At 36.7% G+C, this 12813-nt stretch overlaps 1 protein-coding gene across 3 annotated transcripts in view; it reads left to right on the forward strand.

Annotated features, from left to right (window-relative positions):
- Nucleotides 1-10502, forward strand: part of CD47 (CD47 molecule) — a 52904-nt gene extending 42402 nt beyond the window's left edge. Inside the window, exons 7-11 of one of the 3 annotated variants that reach the window (XM_007187140.3) lie at nt 478-570; nt 6252-6283; nt 7656-7680; nt 8306-8338; nt 10255-10502. In XM_007187140.3, coding sequence (XP_007187202.2) covers nt 478-570; nt 6252-6283; nt 7656-7680; nt 8306-8338; nt 10255-10259 — 188 coding nt within the window. In that variant the 3' untranslated portion in view covers nt 10260-10502. The remainder of the gene's footprint in view (nt 1-477; nt 571-6251; nt 6284-7655; nt 7681-8305; nt 8339-10254) is intronic. The other 2 variants (XM_057545146.1, XM_007187141.3) reach the window with 2 other exon arrangements.
- The last annotated feature ends 2311 nt before the right edge of the window (nt 10503-12813 follow it).

The following is a 12813-nucleotide window of genomic DNA, read 5'->3' on the forward strand; positions in this document are numbered from 1 at the left end:
TGTCGCTCCACATCCTTGCCAGCCATTTGGTGCTGTGAGCTTTTCTTTTAGTACTCTCATTTTCACCCCACTGAGAATAGTGCTTTCCACATTGCCATAAGAATATTGGCTGTATATGGCTTGTGGGCTGATTGTTCCAGCAGTCAAACTGCTATGCCTATATTTGTGGGAGAGCTTTTAAAATAACCAGGCTCCATCCAGTTGGTTGGAGCCTTAGCTTTACACACTATTTTCCATTAGTCTTGATGTGATAAGGTACATATGATACAGACAAAGCCTTTTTTCTTTTAGTAATTGGGAGTCATTTCACTGACTGACTTAATAGTGATGAACATATGTAGCTAATTTTTGTTTCTTGATAATTAGAAAAAGAATCTCCTTAAAACTCAATATTATTACTGTTATTGCTAGTTCTTTTTTAAAAGTTCAATTATTTCATGTGAATTTCTAATATAGAATTTCATTTGTTTTTTACAGAGTGTACCCCAGTACATGGTCCTCTTCTGATTTCAGGTTTGGGTATTATAGCTCTAGCAGAATTACTTGGATTAGTTTATATGAAATGTGTTGGTAAGTCAACCTTATTTTTGTTAGCCTACGCCAGGAAAATGCTTTTGGTTAATTCTTACTGTTTAGGACCAAAGAAATGCATTGGTAACTCCAAAAATGAGAAAATACAGTGAATGCTGCTGTATTTTTTAAATAAATTTGGAATTATTTGGGGGGCAATAAAAGGGGGTAGAAACCATATGAACTAATGAAAAGTTTAGATTATTAACTAGTTTAAAGGAAAACAGCTGTACACAGGGAGATCGGCTCGGTGCTTTGTGACCACCTAGAGGGGTGGGATAGGGAGGGTGGGAGGGAGGGAGATGCAAGAGGGAAGAGATATGGGAACATATGTATATGTATAACTGATTCACTTTGTTTTAAAGCAGAAACTAACGCACCATTGTAAAGCAATTATACTTCAATAAAGATGTTAAAAAAAAAAAAAAAGACCAGCGAGACCAACGGTCCCCTGTATATATACAACTGAATCACTTTGCTGTATACCTGAGACTAACACAGCATTCTAAATCAACTATATTTCAATAAAAATTAAAAATATATATATATATATATAATATACTGGAAAGCTGAAAAAAAAAAGAAAGAAAACAGCTGTATGTTTTAGCATGTATAAACTTTTTTCTACTAAACAAAAGGAGAGATTTTTGAGGATTCTTTTTTTTAAATTAATTTATTAATTGTTTGTTTTGTTTTGGTATTTTTTTGGCTGTGTTGGGTCTTCGTTGCCGTGCGCGGGCTTTCTCTAGCTGCGGTGAGCAGGGGCTACTCTTCATTGCGGTGCTCGGGCTTCTCATTGTCGTGGCTTCTCTTGTTGCCGAACACGGGCTTTAGGTGCGCGGGCTTCAGTAGTTGTGGCTTGCAGGCTCTAGAGCGCAGGCTCTGTAGTTGTAGCGCATGGGCTTAGTTGCTACACGGCATGTGGGATCTTCCCCGGCCAGGGCTCGAGCCCATGTCCCCTGCGTTGGCAGACGGATTCTTAGCCACTGCGCCACCAGGGAAGCCCTGAGGGTTCATTTTAATTAATAAAAAAGGATTTTTAATTCACCCATTGTTTCTATGATAGAGTCCTTTCACAGAGACCTATTTGTCAGTTGCTCTTCTTGCAGACTATTTACAGACCTTGACTCCCCTAGTAGACAGAATTGAAATTCAAAATCTGTCACTTTTGTTAATTAAAGAGCAGTGTCCTCTGACACTTGACTTTAAAATATTTTTAGTTAAAACCAGTATAATTAGAACATTGAGTTTTAAATTTTAAGCTTTTACTACTCTTAAAATCAGTTGTGAGTAAGTGTGGACTTAGCTTATTATTTCTAAACTTTGTATTTAGTCTTCCAATTTTCAAATAACAGATCTCTGTGTAAATTCTTATTTTTAATATGTTTATGGAGGTAGATGCCTTTAATATTAAGTACCTAAAACTAGTGTGATGTCTTACTTAAGCTAAAGATATTCCCTACAATCTGGTTATATTAGTCTCCCTTAAATAAAAGATATCTGTCTTTTATTTATGAAGTAAAGCAAACTCTTAACCATTTGTCAAAATAATCAAAAGTTACAAATTAATGGAGCAAAAATGTCAGTCTTTCTGCTTTGCTTTAGGTAAACTTCATATGTTTCTAAAAATTAACATAAACTTTGAATTGTTACAGTCAAATAATTCCCTACTTGACTTGTCTAGTACTTTCAAAGAAATCTTACCTTTATTTATGAACTTCAGCTTTCGCTGACTAATCATTGAGTTCAATTCTTTTATATATTTTTGCCCCCCTTTAATTAATGCTTATTAGATAAACAAGTAAAATACTTAACTAAAATTTACTTATCTTTAGTTTATGTGTTCAGAAGCCAGAGTTGTCTCCTCAATGAAATTTTCTTAGTTCAAGCCGTAAAGCGCTATTAAGACTTCTAAAGCAGAATGGCATTCATTTGTAGCCATTGTGAGCATCGCATTATGAATGCTGATGCAGATTCTATTTTTGTTGAGTCTTCTAGTCACCATTTGTCTGGGTCTTGAAGATGACACTGCTGCTGTAGCTCCCTATGAACACTTGAGAACAGTACGTGACCTGCAGTATCCCTACAGCGTGATGCTGTATTAGGTGTCTTTGACTGATGGTCAGCTCTTTGTTCTTTTTTTTCCCCTCATTATCTGGATCACGCTCCCTTTTATTTCCATGCTCCCACATGCCTTCCGTGTCTCACAAAGACCAGCAGGTCTGGAGATGCTGACTCAGTGGAAATAAGCATTGTCTAGCTGTTATACCCCCTTGACCTCGCTCTCCCCCCTTCTCCACTGCTACATCCCTAAGAAGCCTGTGAAACCAGTATAATTACAAACATATTACTCTCACATCAGATTCAAAGTGAAACTGAAATCCTGGAAAGTTCCCCAGATTATTTTTTCTTTATGATAGTTTGACATATAAATATACCATGTGTAAGTTGAGAATTTAGTCCAGTTTTATTTACATTTTGAGACTATTCTAAATTAACTTTTCAAATCAACTTGTCTGATACCAAAGTTCAGAGAAATACCTTCGGTCAGTTGAAGGGCAAGAAGAGAAAAGGTACAGGAAAGTAGCTCTTTAGATAACGTGGTAGACTAGAAAAGTTGATGTGTTTTTCATATATAATCTGAATGTGTAAATCTGAGTATATATAACATTAAGGTTGCAAATTTGAGCATTTGTATCAGGAAGTAAAAATTGTAAATGCTTCCAGTGTAACTTTTACTTGTTGCAGAGGCTCTATTTTGGAAAAGTCTAAAGAATGTGTCTTGATTTAAAAGTAATAAAATCCTCAGATAGTTTTTTTTTTTTTTAAATCCAAGCTATCTTGGAGTAAGTTTATGTCCCTATGAGAGATTTAACTTTTATCATTTTCATTATTTCCCAGTTTAAATTTGTAGCCTTAATTATTACTTTAAATAGTAGGATTTTAAGTTTAATTTTCTCTGTTGTTCTTTTTTAACTGTGTTAGGGTTTTTTGTTTGTTTATTTACTAAAACATTTAAATTTCATAAAATGAAATCAAGGGCTGAGAACAATAAGAATGTGAGACAATATAGAAGATTACAAAGAACTAACTAAACTCACTGAAGTTGGGTGTGTTACCTATGTAGGATGCTTATGTCCATTCTTCATAAGGGTCACTTTTTAATTTTCCTAAGCCGTTGCTATTTAGTTCAGTATAAGGGAATATAGTCATGTTTTGATATGAATCAACATACTAGCAGTCAGAAACCATATTTACCACATCTCAGATATTTTAGAATGACATGAAATAGATATGTAAAACTCAGTGATATTTTCTTCCCCATTGTTGAGGATAGGTGAATCTGGAATCAATAGAAAAAGTTGCCCCTGAAAATTCAAAACCTGGAAATATATTTATAGCATGGGTCAAGTGTTCCTGGGAGAGGAGAACAAATCCAGATGAAGCATTGCAAGTGAGCTCATATGGAATGCTTAAGGCTTGTGATTAAAAATATATATATATATACATGGCTGTCAATGCCTTAGGCCCATGGTAACAGCAGATAAATCGCAGTCATTCTTTAGTCACATAGGTCATATGCCTATTGAAGAGGATTAACTCAAGCAAAATTCACTTCTGCACTGTTTGGTTTTATAATATTTGAGGGATCACGGCTGACTGGTGCCCTTTGAATCCCTGTTCTTTATAGATATCTTTGTTTCAGAATGGGCTAGCCAAACGTGATGTTCCTTGGGCCTGAGAACCAGAACTCAGAAACTCTTCTTTACACGTTATTAGGGTTATTAAAGCAGTTGCTTGGCAGTCCTTAATACTAATTCTGATAAATAATTTATGAGCTCGAAAATATAGCTCTAAAATCTTACCTCTGACCCTTCACATTGCCAATCAGAAAGTTACATAGCTGTTCAGATCTCTTTTCCTTGATAGAACATAGACACAGGACATGGTTTAGTTAACGTAAGTTGTATATACATGTAACTATCATGATTGTCCCTAATAAAGTTCTGTAATTCTGCTTGGTTTATTTGGGAGGTTGCTAAATGTGATTTACCCATATTCCCAACACATTTCACTCCATCGTACTTTGAAAAGGGGTTTCCTTCTTGTTTGGTTGCAAGGACCAAACCACTCCCCAGGTGCCACTCCAGTAAAGGAGATTTTCTTTCAAGCCACACATGACACTAACAGAGATGGGAATCTCATGAGAGCAGATCTATAACTGGGCCTCACAGAGTAAGTATAGTAAGTAGTTTAGGAATTGGAAGAATCCAGTACATCTCTAAAGACTGAGTCATCATTTGCCCTCTCAGTAACAAGAGTTAGCTGATGCCCTCCTGCCAGTGTAGTTACTTAGTTCCTCTCTCTTTGGTTCTTTACCTGCTAGCCAACTAGCTCATCCTCTCCTTAATGTTTTTATTTTTTGATCCTATTCATGTCTTCTCACTGGTATATTTTCTTACCTTTGGCTCAAAGCTTTGAGCTTCTCTTTGCTTACTTTCTGTCTCCTTTTCACCTTTCTTTCCCTTCACCAGCTTTCTAGTCTTCTTTCTGTGTCTCCTCTCCAGGTTCCAATGGGAGAGAGAAACTTTTCAGGCCAGTCAGTTGCCATTTCCCCCGTTGGAGTGAGCCTTACCTACTTCTGACTCCTCTATAGATTGGCTTGGGTCAGGTGTCACCCCCATTTTCCATCAGTTTTAGACGCTTGGTAGAGTGGACATGGAGGAGTGGTAGGACATAATTAGCACAGAAGACCAGAGCAGTTCTGGGGGCCTGCCTCAATCTGCTCATAAGTAAATCCAGTGCCGTCATCCAATCCATAGACCAGTGGAACTGACAATCCAGTAGCATCCTTCCTACAGAGTCACTCACAGGATGTTGCCCCTTGATGCTTATCTCTGTGGGACTCTGGTTCTGTATTTAGGACTGGTTTTAGCTGCTCCGGGACCTTCTCACTTGGTCTTTGTAAGGAAGTTCTCTTTTCTTCCCTATGCAACTAGAGCGGTTCTTTTCCCTTTTGTCACTTTCTTCGTGCCCTGTATTCCTTCATCTTCATTAACCAATCCATTGAGCAGCAGTGAAGGGTAACTTGAAAAGCTAAGAAGGGATACAGAGAAGGGCTTGATTGTAGCTAAAATTAACTGCCTAGAATAATTCTCTACACTCAGAGGGATCTGATATTTTCTTTAGTTTGTTAGCTATGTGGAGCTTTGAAAACTGGAAAGATGGAAGAAGAAAAAAAGAAGACTGGGCTACAGGGAACAAGAGCAGTGAGCTAAGGGTGGGCGATGGAGTGGTCATTGCCCTATTCTTTCCACATTCCAGCTGGGTCAAGTAGGGAGGGGTGTAGAGCCTACAGAAGGGCTGAGTTGATGCCAAAGTTTTTCCACCACAAAGTGTAACAAGTGGCTGATTTGGGGGGAGATATGGCATGCACAAATGAGAGAGTGTGTGTGTTTATTATTTGATTGGGGTGGATTATTTGCATCATTTTATTCTGTCAGTGTATATAATTAAGAGTGTTCTGTATTTTTAATAGTCTATCAAAGCCAGAAATCTTTCAGTGGAGTTACTGGAACCTTTAGTTTTAGCCGTGAACATTTTATCTTAAAATTAAACATAATATTGCCTTAATTTCTTTCATTTATTAAATTCATTTTCTTATATTTTAATTTCATCAGCTTCCAATCACAAGACTATACAACCTCCTAGGGTAAGTTAAAATTTCTTAAATGAATTGGGTATGATCACTTGATGGTTTAGTCTGAGGAGTGGTAATTGAGATGTTGAACCCCATTGCTCTCTGTTTGGTGTGACATCAAATTAAGAGAACACTGAAGTCATTTCATGACCTTTGCATGGATAGATCCAATCTATTTTAAAACTTCTGTTTGGTCATTTACTAGCAATGGGATAGAATAAATGATACCTTAAGATTGTGCTGTCTTCTCACACCCAGAACTGAAAAGTTTATGTGTAAGAATAATGGTCGTTATCTGCTGAAGGAAGCCGATTCCAATATATTGCCTCACCTGTTGGATCCATTTGATGTGCATATACAGATTGATATTTCAGGCTTAAAAATGAGGGAGAGAAGTTTATATTAAATTGATTTCATTAAAAATGATAATCTATAAAGTAAATGGAAATATGGCCGAAAAATAGCTGTTCTGAATTGATTCATTTCCCTCCTTCCCCCATTTTATAAGCATTTTTCTTCCTGCAAACTGTACTGTAGTTTTTACTATATCTTGGCTACCTTAATAAGCTAGCTGAGAAAATTCCAAGAAAAGGAGCAAATTTAGGAGATAAACTGAGAGGGATAAATGAGGGGGGATGAAAAAAACATTTGTAGATAGAGACTTATCCTGGTGACAAGCACAAGAGCTACTTTATGGAAATAAGATCTTGAAAGGGCTGTATTGTACTCACCTTCCTATAAAGGATTAATAATAGCTCTGTCTGGAATGCCAAAAGCAAGACTCCTGTCTGTGGCACGAAGCGGAGATTACATATGCCCCTAAAGCTGATAAGCCTCAACAGATGTGCTTGAGAGGCGAGGGAAGTGGGGTTGCATCTTACCCCAGGTGTTCACTCTAAAAACATTGGTGCCGTAGCTACACTGGTCACAAACAGCCAGAAGTTTTAAAAGTGCCTCTGTTAGACATAATCCAGCCATTAGACCATTAAATCATAACACTTTTTCTTTCCCTGTTACTGAGTTCAATTTGCGCAACTTGAAAATGATTGTTGTGTTCTCATCTCTGGCTTAACTGTATTATTTATTATGTTGCTCTCTGTGTTTGTGCTTCTCAGTTAGGATTTCTTGAACGGAGAGAGGCAGGGTGGGGTGGGAAATTCTGCATAAAAAAAGAATATTAAGAGAATAATTTAGTTATTATAAAACTAATAGCTAGACTTGGCAAGCTTTGCTTTTCTAAGTAACTTTTATTGCTTTACTTTGGTTTTTGACTATATATATTCACTGTTTGTCTATAGTTTAAATGTTAGCATATATAAATTTTAGTAGAAAAGGACATGAAATAAATTCTATTTTATGTAAATATATTTTAAATATTTTCCAGAAAGCTGTAGAGGAACCCCTTAATGGTATGTGGTTATTACAAATTTATAAATTCTTCTTGATCCATTACCAGTTCATAATAATTTGAACTGGCCCCCAAAGCAGTTAGAATGCTGTCTATGCCTTGGGAAGAATCTAGGTTTTTTTATTGCCTTAACCTCTCTTTTCTTGATTATTCATCAAGAATTAAGAGTATTGCTTTTGTAACATTTTCACCTCTGAGAAAAATGCACTGTTCTGTGTCTCTCCAGTAGTTGCTTGTGCTAGCCAGGTGATACTTGGGTGAGGGGACTATTGCCTTTTTAATTGGCCAAGATGAAATGTAGCACCCCCAGTAGAGAAGAATCTCAGTTAATTTTAATTTCTAATTATAAATTTCAGGAAGACACAGGTTGTCATCTTGGAGTGAGACCAAAACATCTCACTTTCTTTCTCTCTAAATCTAGATCTGTATTCCCAACTTTGTGTCCCTTTGTGGAGCCTGTGGGTATGATCCACAGAAAGGCTTTTGTAATCAAATAATAACCTTAAAATTAATTTGGCTTTATAGCTGTGGAATAGTTGGCATGATATTACTGCATATTTGTTTGTCTAGAAATGATTTCTAATTGTGGAATCTTACTAACTGCTTGGCTTGTTACTAATTCTTAGCATTTAAAGAATCAAAAGGAATGATGAATGATGGTAAGTATAAAATGCACCCACAATTATAGGTGGGTTAAAATATGGACATTGAAAAGAAATAAAATTGCTTCTTGAAAGTATGGCTTTTTTAAAATAAAAGGGACACTGTCAAATCATAAAGGCCTACATTTCTTGGTTTCTAAAACTTCAATCTACTCTGTTAAAAGTTGCAAAACTAGTAATATAAAAGCTGTAGGGTGTCACTAATCAGACTCTTCAGTCTCATTGCTCACAACAAAGAGGAATTACTTCTTTTTTAAAAAAGGTATTTTTCAGATGCAATGTCTGGTGACTGTAACTTTAAAATGCTTTTTATACAACACTTAGATAATTTGGCACAAATCTTTATCATCTTGACAGAGTTTCTTTTGTGCTTGTGTTAGTGATTTTGTTGCATTTAACCCATGGAGACTTAATATCTCTGCTTTTCCAAGCAGGAACTGGGTTCTAACCTTTTGGGAAAGGATTTAAAAAAGAGGGAGAGAAATGTTTAGTCACTTCAGCTCTTGGGAGGGGGGACTCTGGGCTAATAACTTCTAATTTTTATTGACTTTCAAAGACCTATATTTATTAGTTCTTAAAGATAAGTAAGTCTGAGATATTGAGTGTTTGCAAGCATTCATTTTGATTTTACCTTAACATGTTCTGATACTTTAGTTCTGTTAACATTTTAAAAACTGTGTTTTCATTTTATCAAAACTTTCTTCATACCTTTGCTATTTACAATCATTCCTTGATCATGTGAGTAGTCTGCTTCGTATTTTACTGTTTAAAGTCTGTGACCTGCCTGCTCACCTCTACAGCAAAGTGCGGCATTTATCTCAAGAGGCTATATTCCCCTGAGTGTAATTAATTTTTGCGTAAGATTAAAAACACGCTGACTGTGTCTAGTGGACTAAGTTTAAAACAATGCTTAGACTGTGTTCAGTAAGCAGTCACAGAATGATCCCACTTTAGTAATTTTGCGTCACAGCCTTTATTACAAAAAATGCATGCTCTACTAACCACTGCCCTCCTAAAAAAAACCATGATTAGCAGGAATACAGTAAATGGCATTTAAAAAAGAACTGGTACCTGAAAGTGTGGCATGGTTTGTCCGTGTTTGCATTCTGGTGTTCTATTTTTTGATTTCGTTGTTTTTTTTTTTTCCTTTTCCTATGTGGCGTCATTCCTCTGTAGTTGTAATGAAAAAACTAAACACTTCTTCATTTTCAGAAAACCAGTAGAAGAACCTTGAGTGCCTCTTCCTTTGTTAATTTCCTTTAAGATGTGACTTTTTTTGCACCATTGTATCAGGAGTTAGACAGCAGTTTTTGTGTGTTCATAGCACATGAAATCTATGATGACCTTTGAAATTCCCTTAATTTTGCTAATTTTTAGCTGTTCAGAATTTGTGGGTTTTTTCCAAATGTCTGTGGTGGGTTCTTCCTACTAACAGCACACGATGCCCATAGTGTAACTGCCTTGTTGGTGAGTGAGGTTCCAGGTACCCTCTTGGGACCACAGTCCCATTTCCTCTTTCACTTACACCTAATCACATGTTTAATTCTCTTACCTTAAATGAATGGTGTCGATCTAAAGTGAAAGTGATAGAATATTGTTCTAGGATAAATATGTTTTGCTTTGGAAGAGTGAGTGTCTCTTGGCTTCTCCGCCAACCCAGCAAACGGAGGTTATCAGATTTTGTTGATTTTTATTTCCATTTGGCATTGGCCTTTTACTTACTGCAACTAAAAAGGCTAATGATTTGCCCGGTTTATGTCCGTGACCTTTGCAAATCTAAGATTAAATAATTTTTCTTTATTTTTAGATACCATATATCTGAAACGATTTTCAAATTTTAAAATACATCAACTTGTTAAAGGCATAGAAAATAGACATCATAGCAATTATATGTTCATTTTTCAATTTTCCAGAGTAACTGAAGTAAAATGATGGACTCTGATTTGGAGAGTAGTACGACATGAAAGAAATACACTTGTGTTTAAGCACCGTGGCCTTGATTCACTGTTTTGGAGAAGAAAACAAGAAAAGTAACTGGTTTCCATCTATGGGAGAAAGTAAAAAATTGACCTTTCAATGATTGTTACAGTTAAGTTTTTATTCAAAGCATTTTTAATTTAGTTAATAAAAGAATTATGATCTGTGTTGTGTGCCCAATTGATATCCAGTTTTCTGTTGTTATTTTTATTCAATTAGGGGCAAAGGAGAGTGGGCAACTTCCAAGAATGATGCCTTTCAGATCCTAGGGCCTCTTGACTCTAGGTCACCAGTTTAAATTGGTCCAAGGTGAAAATTTCCTGACACTAACCTGGTTACCCAGAGCTATCTATGAAAACAGTGGCTTCCATCAAGCCTTAGAAAACTCAGGTTCACAGCCACTGTGGCAATTATGGTGTTAGCTGAATAATGGGTCTGCCACTTCCAGGTCAAGGGAATAACATTAAGCACAGACAGGAATTCATTCAGGAACATCTGTCTTGTAGGCTGCCTCCGTGGGATGTGATACTGACGGAGATCATGGTCTTCATTCTTGGGGGTTGCCACTCACACATTGTTCCTTCAACGTACAGTGTACCAGACCCTTTCCGGATTGAGGGTGATTTTACTGATGGATGTTTCCTTCTTTTCTTCACGCAACCCTTTACATCCTGTCTTGTCCTTCTGTTATTTGCTTCTGCCGCTGTATGAGATGTAGCACTTTTTCTCCTCTTTGAACATGGTCCAGTGACACGGTAACATCACTGCAGAAAGGAGCCAGACTTATTCTCAGAGAACCTTGTTCACACTTTTCAGCAGAAATAGCGATGGTTGTAACATACGTAATTCCCTTCCTCGGATTTGAAGGCACAATCTACAGTGTTTCTTCGCTTCTTTTCTGATCTGGGGCATGAAAAACCAAGATTGAGATTTGAACTATGAGTCTTCTGCATGGCAACATAATGTGTGTCACCGTCAGGCCAATAGGCCAACCCTGAACGGGTGATTTTATTACTGTTGTATCTGTGTTGCATGATAAACACCCGTCATCTTCCTCCTGTCGTCCTGCCTCATATTCACCTTACTCTAAGATTGAAAAGTAAAACAAAACCCACGTTTCCTACCCCCATTAGAAGAAAATTAACATTCTGACAGTTGTGATCGCCTGGAGTACTTTTAGATTATTAGATTTTCTTCCCTTGTGGGTGTGTGTGTGTGTATGCGCTCATGTATAAGATAGGCACATGTATCTTCTGTATGGACAACAGTGGGGTACCTACAGGAGAGCAAATGTTAATTTCATGCTTTTAGTGAAAAGAGTTAAAAACAAAGATCTTTATTGGGTGGACTTATATTTGATGTGAATATTTGATCACTTAAAACTTTTAAAAATTCTAGGTAATTTGCCAAGCTTTTTGACTGCTCACCAATGCCCTCTAAAAATACTAGTTATTCTTCCTGTTTGTGTAATAAGACATTCATATTTGTAGTTGCATTATCAATAGTTATCTCTTAGTCCACTGAATGTTCCCGCGTGCCTCTTTTATGCCAAATTGCTTGTCATATTTTACGTTGGGACCAACTGGTTTGCCCATGGCAAACCAAAATTTATAACCTGCTGATGCCTCAGAAAAGTGAACACACTATGAAGACAGCTCTTCTTGAAAAAAAAAAAAAAGGAAAAAAAAAGTTCTTCCCTAATTGTGTTCCTGTCCAAAATATTATCATATGTAGAGGGAACTGTATTCCTTTATACAAATTTGATGGCTCCTTCTACTCTTTTTCCTTCTGAAAATATTTATATTTCACTAGTATTGTTTGTTACTTTAGAAATCAATTTTGATGAAAGGAGGGGAAAAGCAGTTGGACTTGAAAAAGATGCAAATTCCTATTCTCTATTAAGAAAAAGTCAGGTATGAAATCTTTATAGTAAACTTTTTTATGAACCAGAGTTGTACCTTTAATATGTAGTCAGCTCTCATTTATTTGGGGTTCAGTCTTGGGACTTATCCATCCTTTGTGTTCTCTTTAACACTGCCTGTCTTTTGAGGCATTCACTGCCCTAGACAACACACAGAGGTAGCAGGAGAAACGCCAGATGAAGTCAACCCTTGCTGTTTCTCGTCAGCTTCTCTGGAAAAGGGACCACAGCAGCAGGAGCCCTCTTACTTGGGCATCATTGGGCCAGTTCATTCTCTTTAAATTAGACTTATAATGGCAGTAAGTTTTCTGTCACACCAAATTAAAGTTGCTAACAATGTTTTGAACATCATGTATCTGTTCCCCCCCATAATCTGCTTTTTCACTTAGTGATCCCAATTTTTGCCATCGACTCTTCCATCCAGTTTTATTTACTGTATGTTCTCAGAGTGACACCATTTGTCATTTTGGCAACAAACCTTTCCAACCTTTTCGGCCAAATCAAATGTCTTTCTCCTTCAAAACACCCTCCCACCCTTCCTCCCTGACTGGCTCTCCTTTGCGATCTGTGCCTA

This window comes from Balaenoptera acutorostrata, chromosome 4 (genome assembly GCF_949987535.1).
Source record: "Balaenoptera acutorostrata chromosome 4, mBalAcu1.1, whole genome shotgun sequence".
NCBI lineage: Eukaryota > Metazoa > Chordata > Mammalia > Artiodactyla > Balaenopteridae > Balaenoptera > Balaenoptera acutorostrata.